General features: G+C 28.3%; 1 protein-coding gene across 1 annotated transcript; it reads left to right on the forward strand.

Annotated features, from left to right (window-relative positions):
- The first annotated feature begins 11454 nt into the window (after positions 1–11454).
- On the forward strand, positions 11455–12843 carry LOC121213975 (MYB-like transcription factor EOBI). Its single transcript, XM_041087521.1, has 3 exons — positions 11455–11777; positions 11864–11993; positions 12064–12843. The coding sequence occupies exons 1-3, from the start codon at positions 11612–11614 to the stop codon at positions 12686–12688; spliced, it is 921 nt and encodes a 306-aa protein (XP_040943455.1). The 5' UTR covers positions 11455–11611; the 3' UTR covers positions 12689–12843.
- The last annotated feature ends 1314 nt before the right edge of the window (positions 12844–14157 follow it).

The raw sequence follows: 14157 nt of genomic DNA on the forward strand, positions 1-14157 counted from the left end.
AATGTACAATGACCAATTTACTTAATTTTTTCAGTAAAAAAGTAAAATGCAATCTAAAGTATAGTAAAGAGATTTTGTCGTACTTTTATTGATACTAAAATAACTATAGAAAATAAAATATAATAAAATAAGGTCCAAATAGACCTGGTCAGGGGTCAGGCCACCTGCCCAAGCTCGCTCGAAAAATGAGAAAGTTTGAATAAAAATATGAGGCCCGAAAGATGGGCTTGAATAAAATTTAAGATTCGTTTTCTATATAGGTTGCACCTTGGGCAAGATTTTTTTGGCCTGAGTTTGGCTTGGCCCAACCCGAATATATTATGTTATAAAAATATTATATTAATTATATGTTAAATAATAATTTTATATATTTATATTTATATTAAATCACTAACCAAATAACAATTAAACCCAAAACCTAAAAAAAAAATTATCCAACTAAATAACCCAACTCAAAATATAAACTTTAAAATAACTATATTTAATACAATAAAATATTTATTATATTTATTTGTGTTTTTTAATATAATAAACCATTTATTATATTTATAGTAGTACTTTTTAATGTGTCAAAAAACTTTTATTTTAATGTTCTTTAATGCATTTAGTGTATTGTATTTTTTTCAAAAATATAAATAAAATTAATCTAAAAAAATTTAAATATGAACTGACTAGATTGGGCCGAGCCTAAACTTGAAAATTTGAACCAAATATCTCGCATAGGTTCGATCTAGCCCGACCCATCCTGATTATGAACACTTTTAAATCCAAGTAATTACTTATTTATCTAAAAATAAAATAAAATATTAAAAATTCGAGAACCTTCTTTGAATCTAAAACCTCGAAAGTCATTTCTAAACTCATAAAATTCTCAAAACCCATTTCTTGTTCTTTGGGCTTCATACTAAACCAGTTTATAATTAATTCACAAAAAAAATTCGACATTATTTTTTAGAGTGAGAATGATATAAAATTTGAGTTTCTCTAATACTTGTCCAGTTCAATAAACTTGAGGGTAAAAGTATATTCTACTAAAAATTAGATTATATTTTGTTTTTTCTATTTAAAAAATAAGTAAGTAGTCCCTATATGTTAAATTAAAGAGCAAATTAGTTATTTTTATTAAAAAAAATTCATCCATTCGTACTGTTAAAAACTTATGTAACTGACCGATATACCTTATGCTGACGTATAAGAGACCAATTTTTAATAGTTGACTCTTTAGTCTAACATACAAAAATTAATTTGCTCATTTTTTAAATAAAAGAACAAAATGTAATCTGACTATTAGAATAAGAACCTCCACGATACTTTTTACTAAATTTTGATACATCAAAAGCAACTGCTTACTTGATATTCCCTATTATTTTTCCCCTCTATTATAATGATTGGAAGAAATTTTTTTCACTAAATTTATACGCTAAATCTTTTAGGTAACATTATTATAATGATTGCCAAATATTATCTTGCAATGATATTACAATGTCGCGACGAGAAATATCATGGCTAGATGAGGAATCTCATCGTCTCGACCAGGCCAAAACAATAAGTGACGTCGCGACATTGAGTGGCCTGACATCATGACGTGACAAATTATTTGGCGACGTCTCGAAATCAATCCTGAAATTTGAATGTGTTACAATTTGGTCTTAATTCGATCTCAAACTAGTATTAGAGCTTTCGTATGCTCGTATAAAATCCAGGAATGTTTACTTATCATATTGTTTGTTTATAATGTTTGCATTTGGATGTTAAATGGTTTGAATTAACTTTATTTTGATCGTAGTTGTTTCGGCAACGAATGCGACACCTTGTAACTCGGACCCAACAATCAGGTCAGGTATAGGGTGTTACATTGCATATATATTTTATGGAAAGAAAAAGAAAAGATCAATCCCTTAATTATATGTACTTATCTATTTTTCACAAAAAAAAAAAAGAAAAAAAAAGATTGATGCCTGAGTAATCATTTTAACTAACACTTATTATCAGTGCTGTTTTATTGAAAAAAAATCAATCTCTTTAATAGAAGCAACAATCCTTTAAATTTACCAAACGACCTGTGTCATTCTTATCAAATGCGTTCTTCATATATTGAACACTGGTGAAGAAAACACCCAGAGTTCTTGATGAACACTGCCAATATTTCAATATTATTCAATGAATGAATATCTGAGTACACTTCTCATACTAAATTTTCATTGCAATTACCTGTTAATAATCTTTCCAATATATTAAATTGGAATATGATATCTCAAAAATGTTATGATTTGTGTATAAACTATTTTTTAGCTCACCAAATTGTTGCTCTTTGGTACCATAAGTTTCATCCTCTTTGGTTTTTACTGATCACGTTTCCTCTGATTTCTCTTGTTCTTTTCTAATATTGTTTGACCGGGAGGAACTGAGAAACCTTGGGGACTTGGCTTTTATTTGTCAAAGAAATTTTAGGTGTCAGCCACATTCGCAAACTGAATGAAAGTTCAGCTGCAATTGGCATAATTTAGCAATGTTTAGATGACACCAAGTGTCCTTAAATGAATTAAAGGGTTTTTATGGAAGTGTTTATATTAACTGTTAGATTGTATTTCATTTATTTTACTCAAAAAAATAGATAAATTAGTTTATGTACATTAAATTAAATAGCAAACTGATATTTTTATTAAAAATTCTATCGATTTTTACTATTAAAAATTGGTTCTTGTGTGCCAACATGATGTACATGTAACATGCAACATATCATTGTTTAATTATTCTGTCAGCCACATAAAAAAGATCAATATACTCTTAGAACTAACATTTATAGAATATTTTGTTCACTTTTTAAATAAAAAAAATAAAATATAATTTAACTTTTTATACAAGAAACTCTATAATATTTCTACCAATTTTGTGCTTTAAAAATGCAGTTAAATTTAATATCTAATTGTTGGTTGATGCAAGTAAATATGTCATCGTAATGTTATCACCCAAGACGCTCAAAAGTCCTCCCATTTCCATCGCTTAATGTGCAATAGAAAAACTCTTTCATCCAATTGTCTCTCTCCGTACGTAAAAGGTGATGATAATGAGGCTAAGATCCAAATACATGGATCTGACAAGCGCAGAATTTCACCTGCTAAATCATTATTCGAGTATACTAGTCAAAGCATCAACTAACCAACTTGCTCTCTCTCTGTGGGTGCTTCACAGAATGAATTTCAGCTTTGGGAATTTTCATATCAATCGTGTCATAAGTACCAGGATTCTATAACCTCAAAATGTTGTAAAATAATAAAAACGAAAAAACCATACATCATGCATGTACTTTTAAGTTAAAATCATAGATCCTAAGGTCCTCGAATCATGATCAGATGTTTAGGGTTTATCCTTATCACTTCCCTCACTGTGCTTTTATCATATTAATCAGCTTCAGTCATGGCTTGTCTTCGGGGAGGGTCCCCCACCGCCTTAATAACACGCGTGCGCCCGCAGATAAGGTCACATTTTTGTCATTCTCCATTTTCATCTTCAACCCTGGCCACTAATATCATATGGTATCCTCAATAATAAATCCAAACTCTTTTTCTTATACCAAATTACCAGGTCTTATGGCTTTTTATTATTTCTTTTTTCTAAAGTATCCCATAAATTTTGGGGTCCTCCATACTTAACATGGTACCACTACTTACTAGTCGGTGGGGTTTTGAGTGTTTTGGGCATATGCACCATTAACAGATCATATCAATCAACTCAAATTGTAAAAGATAAACAACACACTATGTATCTTAAAGCATGAATTCCCATCTCTCTGAAATTACAAACTACAAAAGCTCTACTCCATCAATTATTGATTCTCATGCTCTTCTTTTGGATCCTATTCTTTTCTCAAGTTCTTTTCAATCTATTCATAGCCTTGACCCCTATAGCTCAATTACTATGGACAATTTTGAGGTCCTATCATCAACCTCCTAAATTCATAGGTAATTTTAAAGATGGCAAGGAACAGTTTTTTTTTTTACCTTCGTCACTTTATTTCACTGAGAAAATAATTTTGTATAAAAATATCATTCCTATTCTTATAAATTTTCTTGAAATCATTTTCTAAATTTGCTCCTAGTGACACAGACACAATATAAATATATTTATTACAAAATATTATATTTACATTTTCTTTTGACAATCAAAATTTTTTTTATAATAAGATAATATTCTATAATAATTAACATCATATATAAACTTAATAATATACAATGTCTAATTAAAACTTAATTTAAATTACATATACGAGAGTTGACAGTGACACATTTGAGTTGGAAGTGATAAATGAAGCTAAACATGGTTTAAATGAATACTCATATTTATATAATTAAAATATTCTTATTTTATATTATATGTTTGCTTTGATGTATCAAGCTTTTGATATAACAACATTTAAGATAAATTTTTATCTATATTTCCTAAGCCATTTGGTGAAAATAATATTGAAAATTTTGTTAATTAAACATTTTCAATACATTTCAAAGACTTGTAAAAATACTCAAAAACATCTTTTAAATATGTTTTAATTTAATTTATCTAAATGTTTTTGAGTCAATCCAAAATGTTTTCAAGTGTTTTAAACTCATTTTATACAAGTTTGGGAAGTTGTATCAATACTGAGAGAAAGTTCTACTGATAGAAGCAAGTCAAAGAGCACCCCAAGCATTCCTTTAGACTTCTACTGATTCAAGTCACTTATACCCATGCAAGTACATTTCTACCTATACAAGCCCACTTTTACCCCTACATTTTGTGAGTTGTATTGACACAAGTCTGTCTGCAATGTTTCCAATGGCTAGAAACTATCCCCAACAGCTATAAACGATCACAAAATTTCCCCTTATCATATTTACACATCAAGAACACTTCAAGATACAAGAGATGAACATCAAGCTCAACATATATATATACATTTAAACTATGTAATATCACTATATACATATCAATTTCATAATCAAGCTCAACATCAACTAATTTCCAATCAACTAAACCATTGTACCTCAATGTGGTACCCAAATTATACCAATTCAATTTGTACAAATCTAACCTATATTATATAACATTCAACCATTTACAATTCATTCAATTCCATTGTATTTCCTTCATACCATTAGTCAATTGCTACCTAGTCAATATCTGTTTCACATATAGATATTCCATAGCATCACACATTACCATATTAAAGGCTACAAGTATAACTTGTACTAATATTGTCTCACAACATAGCCATTTGATACTACATATTTGTCTATGTCTATTATATATTTAATAATTTTCAATTTAACCCTTTTGATGCCAAAAACATTATATAATAACAATTAAACTATAAAGCAAAAAATTATAATACAAATATATCATCAATTAATAAAGTAAGTCACATATGAACTTACCTGGAAAAATAACAAGCAATTAAGGTGTTAGGGACTAATGTGCAAATTTTCCTTTTTCTCAATTATCTTTTTATTAGCTTAAAGCTCGATCTTTTAACAATTTATTTATATTTATCAATTTCAAACATCTTAAAACAGACTATTGTAATCATATATTAATTCAATTTAATGTTTCAGATGTCTCCTAAAGTTTTGCATTTTATTTAATTTAGTTCCTAAAACTTAAACAACCATAACATACAAATCTAAGCTCCGATTTTTAATCTAATTTCAATTACATCCTTATACAGCCCTCTATTATCTATAATTTTATAAATTAAACATTAATTTTAAAATTTTCACACTTTAGTACCTATATTCAAAAACTAACAATTAAACTTTACAAACTAGTTATTTTTCATTTCTGAGCTTTAAAGCTAACATTTTAACACCAAAACTTGAAGCATTCATCAATTACAATATTTTTAAACTTTAATAGTTTTAAAAAATAATATACAGGTTAACTAAATTGAGCTACAACGATCTCAAAAATATAAAATTTACAAGAAACGGGCTCCAAAACCCTTACCATGCACTTGGCCGAACCTTAGAAGCTTAGAACAATGGCTTCTTATGTTCTTTGTTTTTGGTTTCGGTGGAAGAAGCAAAAATGACGAACCACCTCTTTCTTTTTCTTTTTTCTTTTTTTTCCTTTCATTTGTTTTATTATTTTGTTTACTTTATTTTCATTAAAATTTTATTATAAATTATAAACAATTCACACCTACCGTCGGCTATCAAAACAAATTTGGTGTAATTGTCCTTTTAGGCCTTTGTTTAATTATTAAATAAGTCTTTTAACAAATAACAATCTATAACGTTAATTTTTACTATTTTTTACAATTTAGTCATTGTACCTTAATTAACTATCCGACTGACAAAATTAAGGGACCAAAATCTAATTAAATTTTATACTAACCTTGTAAATATTAAATAATAATATTTAGATTCTTGAACATTGAAAATGGGGTTCCAGAACCAAATTTTTTAATACCACTGGCTTTAGGATCATTACACTTGTACCTTAATTAACTATCAGTTAAGCAAAAATTACTAGACCAAATTTTAATATATTTTTATACTAGCCTCATAAATATTAATATTTAATATTGACGAACATGGTTTACGAAAATGACATTTCGGAATCGTAATTTTTGACACCCCTGGAAACTGAGTCGTTGCAGTATAGGCTTTAAGTATGCTTGTATAGGACTTTTGACATGTTCATATTGCATTTTCTGTATTTCTACTATTTTGTCTCAAGACATGTTCTTAAAGTCACGAGACATCTGTCTAAAAACTGACCATTTGGTAATTTTGTTCTTGAAGTCTCAAGAGTTGAGGGAAATGTCTTAAGGCATCTAGCCTTGAGCAGTTTCTAAGTGCATTTTTAGATTCCTATGAGCATATAAGGGTGTATGATACTTATGCATATACTTAGGGGGAATATCTTAGTTTGAAATTTTCAATAAAAATAAAATTACTTTGTACCTCATTGATCTTTATTGAAAATCATTAGACTTTTCAAGAAAATATGATGCTTAAATATATATATTTGATTTCTTGAAATTAAGGTCGGAAGATCTTTTGAACAACTTTGCTTTATCTACTAAACTTTGTTGAAAATGTTCAAGATGATAAAAAAAAATATTTTTATCTTGTTTTGAACCTTTGATGGCCATTTTACAAAATATAAAGTTCTTAAACTCTTCATTTAAGTTATGATTACTCCATTGCCTTAAGTTATATATAAGGTACTTGAACATGCTTTAGGAACATGATTAGGCTTAGAATTAACCTTTAGAACTAGTTTTAGAACTAGACTTAGGAACAGATTAAACTTAGGACTTAGGATTTAAGACTCCTCATTGGTATCTCGCTATTACTTGATATATCCTTAGATACCTTTGCAATGACATATTTTGTTCTTTAAATTAAAAATATGGTTTGTACTAATGTCATAATCACCACCCTCATATCACACTCACATTGGTATCCATCGTTTGCTCACTTTGCTTTATTATTGATTAGATACCATTGTCATCCCTCATGCTTTATAGAATTGTCATTTAAGCATGATGATATTATGTGATGATTAGTATAGTTGTTGAATGAACTGAACCTTATTTGCTCATGTAGTTTTTCTCATTCAATGAAGTCTACCTTGTATGAATTTCTTCTTATGTTCTTCATAATTAGTATCATTGTAGCTTTGATGAGCTTTTGATATCCATTTTTGACACCATGGTACTTTTCATGCCTTATTTCATTCATTAATAATTGATATCTAGAAAGGAGGATAAAATCATTAGGATATGCATCTAGCAAGGGGAAGTACTAGAAACAAAAATTGCATGAGAACTTATTGAATTATCCTTGACATGCAATTCTTTGATTCTTGATTCATGCCTTGTTGACATTTCTTGTTAACAATTGGTATTTTTGTTTAAGTATCAATGTTATATTTCATTAGGCATGAATTTAGATGAACTTTTATGCAATTATGACTTATTTGTATGATCCTTAGAATTCCTTGCATAAAATGTTCTTTATAAATGGATTTCAAGTATGCTTATTTGTCATATCATTGCTTCTTGAAGTTCATTGTTTACTTGTGAGAATACAATTGACGTGATCTTTATACGAATATATTATGACTCATTGTGTTCTTGTATCAATCTTTATTTTCCTTAAGCCTCAATTTTTTTTAAAAAATTCTTTAAATTGATTGCTTTTTGATATACTAAAAAGGGGGGAAAAAAGAGATGAAATTTGCATGTGCATAGGTTTTAGATATGTTTATCTTGTAGATGCTTATGTAAATCAATTAATGTCCATACATATATGCTTATTTGATGCATTGCTTAAATGCATGAGATTTATAAAGCATTCGGATTCTACATTGAATTTCTTATATATGCTTATTTGTCATATCTCTTTTTGAAATTCTATGCTCTTGTTTTAGTATTTGGGCTTAATTTTTTTCAAGGAATAATTTATTAATGGGGGTGTTGTGTTTTGAAAATGTCTAAATGATTTATGAGGAGTCTTTCAAAATGCAAATTTTTCATAGATTTTTGTTATATCAAAAAGGAAAAGATAGTTAGCTTTGACTTCCCAAACTTTTGATATAACAACATTTAAGATAAATTTTTATTTATATTTCCTAAGTCATTTGGTGAAAATAATTATTGGAGATTTTGTTAAACATTTTCAAAGCATTTTGAAGATTTGTAAAAGTACTCAAAAACATGTTTTAAATGTGTTTTAATTTATCTAAATGTTTTTGAATCAATCTAAAATGTTTTTAAGTGTTTTAAACTCAATTTATACAAGTCTGAGAAATTGTATTGATACTTGGAGAAAGTTCTACCAAAATAAGTAAGTCAGAGAGCACCCCCAAACATTCTTCTAGACTTTTACAGATACAAAATTTTCCCTTGTTATATTTACACTTCAAGAACACTTCAAGATACGAGAGATAAACATTCAAGCATAGAAATCAAGAGAAAAGTCTTCAATTCTTTATTTTCTCTTGTACATATTCATTGAGAGCGTATTGTAATATCTTTTCTCACTCACAAAGATTTGTATTTAGAGCTTCAATTTGCAAACACACACCTATTAGAGGTTCATTGTTAGTTTGCTTATCTTCTCTTTGTAGTAAAGAGCATACTTAAGGTTTTTGAAGTATAAAACCTTAAATAGATTGTAAAAGGTTTCTAGTTGAGTTACAAAAGTTATAGGGTTTTAGTTAAGTCATACAAAACTAGGAGAAATGTTTTATCTTAGCCTTGTGAGAAAGATAAGGATTGTAAATGTTATACATTTTCCTTGAAATGTAATAGTTCAAGTATAGTGAATTAGGAAATCCTTGGTTGAGGTATATCAAGGTAATGGAGGTAGGCAATTGGGGCCAAACTACTATAAATCGAATTGTTCAAGTTTTTCTTCCCTTTCCTTATCATTTAGAAAAAAATTGTAGAAATTTCTAAAATACCAATTCAACCCTCTTTTGATATTTTTGGGCCTAACACTATAAAACATTAATTAGTAATATTTATAAATTATAATATATATTATTAAAATATTAATATAGATAGTTAGTAATAATTTATTATATTATTAAATATAAATAATCAAATATGTGTTTAAAATATTAAATATTATCATATTTGATATTAATATTTTAATATTTTTAACTATAACATAAAAATTATTAATAATAGTAATATTAGACTTGATTCAAACTAATTTTTATATAAAATTAAAATTATTCGTAAATGAGTTATTTTTCTAAAAATTACTTACGCTTTTTAAAATGGTAACTCAATTTACGAGAAAAGAGGCTTAATTTTCATTGACTAGTAAATAATTTTCCATGTACCAACCTACTTTTGATGAAATAAACACAAAAAAAATTTATAGATCACTTTTAATGAAACAATCACACCCTTTATATTATACTAGTTTCTCATAAATAAATCAACCACGTATTGTGAAGTCTTATAAAATAATAAATAATTATAAATAAAATATATAAACTTATATATAAAATCAAAACACAAGCATTTTAGTAAATTTAATTTAAAATTGTTTTTAATAAAAACTCAACCTAACCCTCAAATTTGATTTTTTTTAAACTACAAATTGAAATTTAATAGATTTTATCTTATGAATATAATATTTTATGTTATATTGAATTGTTTTTGATAAATTTTAAATATAGTAATTTAATTATTTTAAATTTAAGTTTTTTCAAAAAATACTAAACATTTTAAATATAAGTAGTTATTTAAATATGTTATCTTAAATATTAATTTTATTTTCAAATAATAAAAATTCTAGTATCCGAACTTAAATGAAAATGTACACCACCATTTGTTTCCCCACACTTTTTCGGTTCAAATTTCCCTTTTTAGTCTTAGGAATCTAGCAAATTAGAAATATGAACTGTTGAATGTGGTCAAATTTAGCTGCACTGACTTTAAGTTACTTATTGGTATAAAAATGAAAGAAAAGAACACTGGTTTTTGCCTGCACAGTGCACCAATAGTCTCATTATTATTATTTCTATAATAAAATTTAATTAAAATGGTTACAAATTTAGATATTTAATGTTATATGTTTAGAAAATAAAAGATTTTTAGTAATAAAAATAAAGATTTAAGAGAAAATTAATTAAAAAAAAGCACTTTTTTATTATATATTTAGCATTATTTATTACTTGTTGCAAGACTTTCTAACATGCTTTCAGTATGCGGCCTACCTCTGATGAGGGAAAACCCCATCATTCCACGTTTAGTTTAGCTGTATAATTTATATGATATATTTTGTTCAGTCAACCACGTTTCTTCTGAAGTGACTCTAGAAAAACCCAATAAATTGGAAGAAATTATTTAATAATTATATTACACCTTGAATTGAATGGGATTTTTAAACGAAAATAAAGTTGTTTGATTATAGCATTTAAACTCGAAACCTTCCCTATATTATGAATAAAAAAAAGAAAATGGAGGAAATGATTGTGCATAAGAAATTCCATAGATTTCAATTCCAGGCCACCTTTTCTCCTTTTTTGTAGGCTTTTATATATATTATTTAATTTGTAATTCGATTTTAGGTTTTCTGGCAAAGTGTATGTTTGCACGGTTGAATGGGGAACTTATCTGCTCTTTTAAGGTCCATACAGTTAAGACTGTGATATAAAGGAGCATGACCCCACTTTGTACTTGATTTAAATGATCATTAACACTCTTGATTTGGTTCTTTTTCTTCAATTGATTGATGATCATAATACTTTGAATGTTCCAATTTCAAGTCTTTCACTATTTTGGTGTTTTTATATGAACAGGGAAAGGACCCATTTGTGGAACTGTTCTTAGCTTTGCTACTCGCCACCTCTGCAGCCTATAATTCATAGACTGATTGTACAATTTGATGCCAACCCCATCTAAAAGAATTTTTCTAAGGGGGTCACATGTGCAGAAACTCCAATTGGTGTTGTATGCTTTTTTCTCGTTTTCTACTTTCTAGGTGTTGTTTGGAACATTGTTTTAGACCCCTTTGAAGCCTATAAATTTGAGTTCACTATGTAGCTTCACCTTCAAAATTTGCCCATAATAACAATAGCTTTGAGCCTTTTTAACAAACACAAAAATATGAGAGCAGCTATGCCTCCTATTAATACAAAGAACATGTCTACTCCTCTAGAAGAGGAGAGTGAGCTGAGAAGAGGACCATGGACCCTTGAAGAGGATACTCTCCTAACACATTACATTGCTCGTCATGGAGAAGGGCGTTGGAATATGTTGGCAAAATGTGCAGGTACCAAACACATCCATCAACTCATGTACAAGTTATAAGCTTGTTATACTTATACCCTATGTTCTTGTTCATCCTTCCTCACCCAGGTCTCAAGAGAACTGGTAAAAGTTGCAGGCTAAGGTGGCTGAATTATTTAAAACCAGACATTAAGCGTGGAAACCTGACTCCCCAAGAACAGCTCTTGATTCTTGAACTTCATTCCAAATGGGGAAACAGGTACTTGTAGAGGTTCATTTTTGTGTTTATCAATGTTTAATAATGACCTGGTATCTATTTGTCACTTCAGGTGGTCGAAAATTGCACAGCATCTTCCTGGAAGAACTGACAATGAGATCAAGAACTACTGGAGAACAAGGGTGCAAAAACAGGCACGCCAACTGAATATCGAGTCCAACAGCCAGAGATTCCTTGATGCGGTTCGATGTTTTTGGATGCCAAGATTGGTTCAAAAAGTGGAGCAGGCCTCACCTTCTTCCTCCTCCTCCTCCTCCTCCTCTTCTTCTTACTTGAAAGAAATGTGCACCCAAAGCTCAGTTCCTTCTCAATTATCTAGCTGCTGCACAGTCCCTTCATTCCCAACAGTTTCCCCACTTGCAAACAAAACCACAGACATTTCAAATTCAAGTTCAGTCACCACCCAGAACATTTGTCCCACAGATTCCATCAACAATATTTCAGACCAAACTGAAATTCCCCAACACCTAACAGGTTCCAACGTATATGGCCATACAACTCTTGACCAATGTTACAATATCGACAGCAATGATTATGGCATGGAGGGTATCAGCTTTGCATCTATATCAGGTGTAGGCTTCTATGAAGGAACCCCATCTGAAGGCAACTGGATGTGTAATGAGATGAGTGATGATTTATGGAACATGGATGACATATGGCAGCTTAGATCTATATAACCAGTGGCAGGGGGGAATCAATACTTGTATCAGAAATCAAGCATTATTGAAGTGATTAACAATAAAGAGATTACTCTGTAGTATTACTGCTATTGTTAGTGTATATTAGTCTTATCTGGATATTATCATTTCATATATAAAAATAATTTATTCAATTTCTACGAGGAAATCAAATTGATTGCACCTTGACCCCTTCCAAGGCTTAACTGAATGATAGGAAGAGAAGAAATTGTAATGGTGTGTAGTCAACTCAAGGAAATTATGGAGAGAAGTGACAACTCATACCATCAAAAGTGGAGTCACATCCATTTTTTGGAACAATTATATGTATTGTTAATTTAGACTTTAGTGTCATAATTTTTGGTTTAAAGATAGAAAAAAAGGAGTGGAAACAGTCAAATTCGGTTCTTTGACAATTACAATGTCCCAACGACTCTCATCGCCTTTATTGCTAGTAATTATATTTCCCAATAACCACGGAGAAATTAGAAAAATGAAGGGAGTTTCTCCAGGGTTTTCCCCCTTCCACATATTATATATATATATATCATTTAAATGAAATAAAATATAGCCTTAACTTGGCTTTCAACAATTAAAATGATTATCCGACAATGACTACGCAAACCTAAGTTTAATTGAGGCTAATAATAAATGTTGATAAAATGTTGTTTCTATATAGAGTCATCAGTGAGATAAAATCCGAGGTATACGACTAGTGTAATCATGATAATGTATTATCTTAACAAAATTAGTGCACGTAAGTGTTGAATTGAATTTAGTTAAATTAAATAAAAAATTTCTACTTAACCACTTTTATTTTATCATTCTATCTTTATTTTAATTTTTTCTAACTCGAGTCGAGTGAAATGAAATTCAAGTTAAGTTAGATTGCGTGAAATTGTTCTAATTAAATTTAAAAATTAAACATGTTAAATTAAAATTTTGTTACAGTATAATTAATTTCATATTTGAGCACATAAATTTGAATCATATATATTTTTAAAAAAATTTCAAAACTAAATAAAAAATATAAATTATTATTTTAGAAAATTTTTAAAATTTTAACTTTCTTTATATAGTTTCTTTAGAATTTTTTTTTAATTTTTTTAAAATATAAATTTTGAAATTTTTATAAATATTTTAAATTTTTTGTAACTTTTATTATTGAGAGAAACTAATTTACTCATTTTTAAAATTGATAAGGGGCAAAATAATATTTATACTAATATGTTATTTAAATTATTGGAGTTATAAAAATAAGAAAATATTTCTTGCTATATAGAGACACCTTATAATACGATATCAAGACAAGTAATAGTTCGTTTGTATCATAGATAATATCCCCCTTTCATGATTTTTCATCGAAGGTCTTAGACCGCAAAATGCAAAAATTTGCAAGAAATTTTTATTTATTTAATATTTCATGTCTAGATTAATTTAATTAAATAATTAATTATGATTTTTAATTA

The sequence above is a fragment of the Gossypium hirsutum genome, chromosome D01 (assembly GCF_007990345.1).
Source record: "Gossypium hirsutum isolate 1008001.06 chromosome D01, Gossypium_hirsutum_v2.1, whole genome shotgun sequence".
In the NCBI taxonomy this organism is placed as follows: domain Eukaryota; kingdom Viridiplantae; phylum Streptophyta; class Magnoliopsida; order Malvales; family Malvaceae; genus Gossypium; species Gossypium hirsutum.